Source organism: Diaphorina citri, unplaced genomic scaffold (genome assembly GCF_000475195.1).
Source record: "Diaphorina citri unplaced genomic scaffold, Diaci psyllid genome assembly version 1.1 scaffold1610, whole genome shotgun sequence".
NCBI lineage: Eukaryota > Metazoa > Arthropoda > Insecta > Hemiptera > Psyllidae > Diaphorina > Diaphorina citri.
Genome location: NW_007379036.1, coordinates 1 through 7,606, shown reverse-complemented (window position 1 = coordinate 7,606; position 7,606 = coordinate 1). Strand labels below are relative to the sequence as shown.

Sequence of the window (7,606 nt, the reverse complement as noted above, 5' to 3'; positions counted from 1 at the left end):
GCGGTGTTTTGTGTGTGTAAATTTCTTTTTCAAGTTCTTTTTATTTTAATTTATTTTGTTCATTAGGTGTTGGAAGGATTCGGGTTTAAAAAACCCCTTGAAGGCCAGCCTAGTTAGATTAGTTGGTAGTACGTCTGCCTTGTAAGCGCTAGGCCACGGGTTCGATTCCCGCCCGGGGCGGATTTTATCCTGATGGGATAACGTTCGTTTTCGGAACGGCTGGCTTTCTCCTATCCTGTCTTCCTGCTCTCTTCAATTTCGGGACGATAAGACCATAGCAGTTACAGTTCCCTCTGTCAAACCTCTTAAAAAAAAAAGTGAAAATGTTGTGTCTGTGTGTAGAGATTTTTTTTTTCTTCATGCTTGTGTAAATTTAGTTATTTGGCTACAAATCTACGTGGACAAATTTCTTACAAGTCTATCAATAGAGAGTATAAAATACAAATGGGTAAGAGGCAGAGCGGACAAATTCCAAAAATCGACTTTTTGAGTATTGTATATCGTTGGGAAGATCTACTTTTTTCTTTCCTTTTTTTCTTTAATTTACTTCACTTTAATGTTGTATTGTAATGAGAGCAAAAACAAAATGACTATCTCTATTTAAACTTTGACTAGTCCCAAACTTTTACTCCATTTATAATCATTATTATGTTGCGGTGGTCTCTTCTTGATACCTTGTGTGCCGCGTTCATTTACGTTTAGTACTATTGCACTGGTGTTGACTCCATTTTAGTATCTCAAAACGCGTTTTTTTTGGACTTGGTCTGCTCTGCCTCTTAGACGTTCAATCTCAATACAGTATAGACTGAAGACAGGGTTCCAAAGTTACCTTAACGTCTGTACCAGGACTGCAGGATCTTCATCCGTTTCACCTTTTTCTGCAGCTGGAGGATACCGTACATCAGAGCTTCTGCCGTAGGGGGGCACCCGGGTACGTAGATATCTACCGGGATAATACGGTCGCAGCCACGCACCACGGAGTACGAGTAGTGATAGTAACCACCGCCGTTGGCGCAGCTGCCCATTGATATGACCCAACGGGGCTCCAGCATCTGGAAGAAAAAAAAATAATAAAATAGTAATAAAAATAACAAGCTCCAAGTAGCATAAAAAAAAGAAAAAAAAAATCAACCTGGATAAAAATAAGTGCTTATTCATAATTTAAAGTCAGCACCCATGATGTAGTGGTCACTGCACTCGCCTTGCACGTGGTAGACCCGGGTTCGATTCTCGGCGGGGTTAAAAAATTTGTACTATGTAATACAAAGAAATGGCATTGATTCATTTATTTTATTTATAACTTACTTGTGGTGAAGCTGCAAGCTTCTGCACAATTCCCAAGGATCACTTATCACAGCATTACTAAGGCCAGCCACTCATCAGGTAGACCTGACAGGCGTACCTGATCAGTTCTACCTGATAAACATGCACACTATCAGGTAGACCTAAGAGCCTCCGTTACTATTTTTGTCACTTCCAAATAAAGTTGGACCCTTTAGTAAGGATCACTTATCACAGCATTACTAAGGCCAGCCACTCATCAGGTAGACCTGACAGGCGTACCTGATCAGGTCTACCTGATAAACACACACACTATCAGGTAGACCTAAGAGCCTCCTTTACTATTTTTGTCACTTCCAAATAAAGTTGGAGCCTTTAGAGTACTATGTAATACAAAGAAATGGCATTAATTCATTTATTTTATTCATGACTTACTTGTGGTGAAGCTGAAAGCCTCTGCACAATTCCTAAGGATCACTTATCACAGCATTACTAAGGCCAGCCACTCATCAGGTAGACCTGACAGGCGTACCTGATCAGGTCTACCTGATAAACACGCACACTATCAGGTAGACCTAAGAGCCTCCTTTACTATTTTTGTCACTTCCAAATAAAGTTGGACCCTTTAGAGAAACACCACTAGGTAACATTTATGGAGACATTATTACCTGCCTCGGTCGTGTAGTGGTCAAGACGCTCGCCTGGTAAACAGGAGGGCGTGGGTTCAATGCCAGCCGAGGTATGGAATCTTATCCATAATACAATTTGAGAATTTGATCTCAGTAATAGTAGTAGCCTACAGCTGGAGTGAAGCAGTAAAGGGACGATAAATAAACACCATTATTTCGCACTTCTGTTTACGATAAAATACACCCCGGGCGGGAATCGAACACCTAGAGTCCGTAGACCCAGCGCTATAAAGAATAACGAAAAATTTCTTAGATGCTCAATTTATTACTTTCTATTATTGTTATCAGATTAGGGGAAAATAAATGTTATCGAAATTAACTATTTATTATTATATTAAGGTGGTCTCGTCTTGTCTTGATCCCTTGTGTGTCGCGTTCATGTTTGTTTCGGACTATTGCACTGCCTTTACATGGTTAATCAACCTTTACACGGTTAATCAAATTAACTGAGTAAATAATCCGGTTTCTTTCTCTATCATTTCAGAGAAACATCAAAGAATGAAACAGGCAGAGAGAAATGAGACAGAGGCTCCTGTGACCAATCAAAACCATGTGGTGGATAACATCTAATAGCCTAATGCACCAGCCAGCCGTTCCAAGAACGAACTTTATCTGTCTAGGATAAACATCGGCCCAAGTGGGAGCCGAATCCACGTTACAAGAAAAAAAAAAGTTGTGAATTGTATGATAAAATCTGTGTTAGTTTAGAACCTAATTATTTGTTTTGTATTTATCAGATGTTTATTATAAATTATTTCAATTCTATATCTAATCCAAAATAAAAACTGTACATTTTATTTAAATACTGTAAATTTTCGTTAGAACCCAACCTATTTGTATGCATAGCATTAAATTATTTGATTTGTTATTTTCTAAAAATAAAAACATATACTATTATTTTAATTACAACTAACAGTTGGGTTTTATTTATTTTATTTCATATTCACATAAACATAGAATTTGATTTCAATCATACAGCAAAATATCTTACAACCTATTTGTATGCATAGCATTAAATTATTTGATTTGTTATTTTCTAAAAATAAAAACATATACTATTATTTTAATTACAACTAACAATTGGGTTTTATTTATTTTCTCATTTCATATTCACATAAACATAGAATTTGATTTCAATCATACAGCAAAATATCTTACAAGTAAGAAATTATAATGAAAACAATTTTTACCCAATAGAAATCGCCATAAACGCCTAAACAGATCACAGGTGTCAATTTAAAACTAATTTCGTTCCTCAAACCTTTTCTTACATGGATTGAATCGGTTTGTTTTTGTAACACGTGGTGTAAAGTCTAAATGTTTTATTTTTGATAATACTATGTGTAATTGTGTCTAGAACCTGTCTAGGAATTAAAGAATTTTCCAAGAGATGACTATTTTTCCCCTGCTAAGGCGGAGAAAGCGAAAATGTAGGTTTTACACTTGAGGGTTTAAAATAATACGAAGATTTCAGAGCTATCTTTTGTAACACGTGGTGTAAAGTCTAAATGTTTTATTTTTGATAATACTATGTGTAATTGTGTCTAGAACCTGTCTAGGAATTAAAGAACTTTCTAAGAGATGACTATGTTTCCCCTGCTAAGGCGGAGAAAGCGAAAATGTAGGTTTTACACTTGAGGGTTTAAAATAATACGAAGGTTTCTTTCAGAGCTATCTAAGAACGATGCTAAAATGAATGGGTAAGAGGCAGAGCGGACAAATTCCAAAAATCGACTTTTCGAGTATTGTATATCGTTGGAAAAATCTACTTTTTTCTTTTCTTTCTTTAATTTACTTCACTTTAATGTTGTATTGTAATGAGAGCAAAAACAAAATGGCTATCTCCATTTAAACTTTGACTGGTCCTAAACTTTGACTCCACTTATTTAAATCATTATTATGTTACGGTGGTTTCTTCTTGATACCTTGTGTGCCGCGTTCACTTATGTTTAGTACTATTGCACCGGTGTTGACTCCATTTCAGTATCTCAAAACGCGTTTTTTGGACTTTGCCTGCTCTGCCTCTTAGCTGTTCAATCTCAATACAGTATAGACTGAAGACAGGGTTCCAAAGTTACCTTAACGTCTGTACCAGGACTGCAGGATCTTCATCCGTTTCACCTTTTTCTGCAGCTGGAGGATACCGTACATGAGAGCTTCTGCCGTAGGGGGGCACCCGGGTACGTAGATATCTACCGGGATAATACGGTCGCAGCCACGCACCACGGAGTACGAGTAGTGATAGTAACCACCGCCGTTGGCGCAGCTGCCCATTGATATGACCCAACGGGGCTCCAGCATCTGGAAGAAAAAAAAATAATAAAATAGTAATAAAAATAACAAGCTCCAAGTAGCATAAAAAAAAGAAAAAAAAAATCAACCTGGATAAAAATAAGTGCTTATTCATAATTGGGTGTAAACTTACAATTTGAAGATTCTTCAGGTTTCCAATTTCAGCAGGAAGCACTTCAAAGTCATTGTCTCCCAAGTACAGAGCTCTCAGTGTTTCCAACATGAAGAAATTCCCAGGCAGACTCTGCTCATTGAGATTATTGTATGTCAGATCAAGAACTTCAATTCATAATTTAAAGTCAGCACCCATGATGTAGTGGTCACTGCACTCGCCTTGCACGTGGTAGACCCGGGTTCGATTCTCGGCGGGGTCAAAAAAATTGTACTATGTAATACAAAGAAATGGCATTAATTCATTTATTTTATTCATGACTTACTTGTGGTGAAGCTGAAAGCCTCAAGCACTGGGAAAGCACCAAAACCTCTTGGCAGTGAACTTAGCCTGTTCATCCTGCAGGGAAATTGAAGGAAAAGAAATGGTAAAACGGGTAATTATGTTACAATTGTTACATGCTGTTGATTATTTCAGAGGAGCCAGAAAAAAGCTTTGTCATGGTAATTATTTAGTATCAAACTCAGTTGTGTTAGAGGTTGTCAATTTGAGGAGACCAACCAATGGATGGAGGTTCCAAGAACCAGTCTCTTTTTTTCAAGTCTTTTCTGATAGTAGGTACTTGGGGGCATGGTTGGTCCAGTGGTAACGCGCTTGCTTGCCATGCAGAAGGTCCCGGGTTTGAATCCCACCATCGACAAAAATTTGTACTCGTTTTTCGATTGCAAATATTTCAACGGGTTACTTTCTGGTTTTTTTACTCACTTGATCTTTGGGTTTTTACACAGTCCAGTGTCCACCATGAAGGGGAATATGGAGGTGAACTTGATTTTGCTGTTGCGGGCATCCTCTCTCAGCTCTTCCGCCAAAGCCTCCATGAGTCCCCGAACGGCAAATTTGGACGCACAGTAAGGAACTAGATTTGGCAGGCCGACAATTCCCGCCATGGATGAAATGCCGACAATGTGACCTCGGTTCTTCTCCATCATGTCGGGTAGGAATGTTTCAAGGATCTGAATTTAGGTGAGAAAAAAACATTTGATATTATTTCTAGGATCTCGGATGATCTCGGATGTGAAAATTATCCATTAATTTTATTTAATACAACCGCATCCCCTCCTTATTGAAAGCCAAGAACATAATACATTTAACCTATTTTTTTTTTTTTTTTTTTTTTTTCATACCTTCTACTGCTTTCTTAGGGTCAGGACTAGTTGATGGAGCAGCCGAAGATGCTAAACTTCTCAGACAGATGTTGGCTGTCTTAGCTGTGGAACAGAAAAGAGAAAACATTTAGAAACCAGCCTAGGTTGTATGACTATATTGTAAATGCTATGTCATGCATTTGCTTTCCACCCAGGGCAAACTTTATCCCTAAAAGACAAGGATTGTTCTTGGAACAACTGGCTTTCTCCTGTCATGTTCTCCTTCTATCTTTAATTCCATGATGATAAGACTTCTACTGTTACAGTTCCCTTGTTTTTGATATTTAATGCAAATATAAATAGATGGTTGTTATTAGGTGAGATTCAGTTCTTCAGTATACAAGTTGAGTTTGCTCTGTCTTAGCAAAGAGGACTTGAGGTTAATTACAGGCCTCTACACAGGACATTGCAGCCTCAATTACCACCTAAACAAAATGGGCATTTGCATAATTACCTAAAACCTCCGTCCCTGGAAACCTTGGCAAAGTAATACCAAGAAAGTAATGTTAAAGCTCTTCAAAACATTTTTTTCTTACCCTTGGATCTTTCTGAAGCTGTGTCAACACGTCGATCGACGGCCGTGGACTATGTGTGGACACAGCTTTTTTTTTTTAAAGAGGTTTGACAGAGGGAACTGTAACTGCTATGGTCTTATCGTCCCGAAAACCGAAGAGAGAAGGAAGACAGGATAGGAGAAAGCCAGCCGGTCCGAGAACAAACATTATCCCATCAGGATAAAATCCACCTCGGCTTGATATTATTTGAGAGATTTAGGGAAAGGGGAGGGTGTAAACTTACAATTTGAAGATTCTTCAGGTTTCCAATTTCAGCAGGAAGCACTTCAAAGTCATTGTCTCCCAAGTACAGAGCTCGCAGTGTTTCCAACATGAAGAAATTCCCAGGCAGACTCTGCTCATTGAGATTATTGTATGTCAGATCAAGAACTTCCAGCACTGGGAAAGCACCAAAACCTCTTGGCAGTGAACTTAGCCTGTTCATCCTGGATGGGAATTGAAGGAAAACAAATGATAAAATGGATCCACATGGTGTTACATGATACTGACTATTTCAAAAGAGTCAGCTTTGAGATGATTATTTTGGACCAACCTCAGTTGTGTTAGAGGTTGTTCCATTTGAGGAGACCAACCACTGATTAGACTTTTTTTTTTAATAGCAGAAGAGTGACTACAAGCAAAACTGAATTGGTATTCCTATTTAGTTTTTCTAAAGGTTTGCAATGCTTACCCCAAGTTCAAAATTCTTAGTTTAGGTAAAGATGAGAGTGAGGTAGGTAGAGTTTCAATTTGATTGTTGAACAGGGTGAGGATTTCAAGATTCACAAGGTTTGCCAAGCCAGGAGGAATTTCTGAAATTGAATATGAAAGAATATTAGGTAAGTATTTTTTTTTTCTTTTCTATAAATAAGGCTAAGCTTGTATGTTGCTGACAGGATCCAAACCATGCCCCACCTGTTTTTCTTCTCTTCTCTGAGAGGAATTCAACATAAAGGGGTACCTAGTTGTATTTTGTGTTACCTCAACATTTAAAAACAATAATCCTTACCTTTCAATTTATTGTGACTGAGGGTTATCCTTGTGATATAGAGCATATTCACTGCAAATGCAAAACAAAAATGAATGGTAAATAAGTACCCTAATTAATTAAGAAATTGAACCAGAGTCCAACTGTCTGAACAACATAGTCAGTCTCAATTTTATATTTACTATTCTCCACATTATCCTGAGTAGGAAGAATATTTGTGTGGGGGTACTGACATGTCCATATGAAAGCATATTCAACAAAATCACAAGGATATCTAGTGTTTTCCAAGATGCGCCCATTCAAATAATGAAAATTCCCCCAAAAAAGATCAATTTTAATTCTTAAAAATCTGAAAGTATGAATAGGTAGGGTAGAGAGAAATTCCATGCCCATATTAGGAATAGGAAAACATACTCAGCCCCGGGAGCTCTTCAAATGAGCTCAATCCTTTATCTGCAAGTTCCAGCTCGGGGTTTTTGATCTCC

General features: G+C 37.8%; 3 protein-coding genes across 3 annotated transcripts; all 3 read right to left on the bottom strand.

Moving 5' to 3' along the window:
- Positions 1-536: 536 nt before the first annotated feature.
- Positions 537-1,057, bottom strand: LOC103516587 (NADH dehydrogenase [ubiquinone] iron-sulfur protein 7, mitochondrial-like). Its single transcript, XM_008481560.3, has one exon. The coding sequence runs from the start codon at positions 1,050-1,052 to the stop codon at positions 831-833; it is 222 nt and encodes a 73-aa protein (XP_008479782.1). The 5' UTR covers positions 1,053-1,057; the 3' UTR covers positions 537-830.
- A 2,503-nt stretch (positions 1,058-3,560) lies between these two features.
- Positions 3,561-4,276, bottom strand: LOC108253332 (NADH dehydrogenase [ubiquinone] iron-sulfur protein 7, mitochondrial-like). Its single transcript, XM_017447120.2, has one exon. It carries the CDS (start codon positions 4,269-4,271, stop codon positions 4,050-4,052), a length of 222 nt encoding a protein of 73 aa, XP_017302609.1. The 5' UTR covers positions 4,272-4,276; the 3' UTR covers positions 3,561-4,049.
- Positions 4,277-5,135: 859 nt separating this feature from the next.
- Positions 5,136-7,602, bottom strand: LOC103516589 (ras suppressor protein 1; the record flags this gene model as incomplete). Its single annotated transcript, XM_008481562.2, has 6 exons — positions 5,136-5,387; positions 5,566-5,642; positions 6,374-6,579; positions 6,825-6,945; positions 7,143-7,193; positions 7,536-7,602. Coding segments are annotated over 6 exons (774 nt in total), but the record flags the coding sequence as incomplete, so codon positions are not given.
- Between the last annotated feature and the right edge of the window lie 4 nt (positions 7,603-7,606).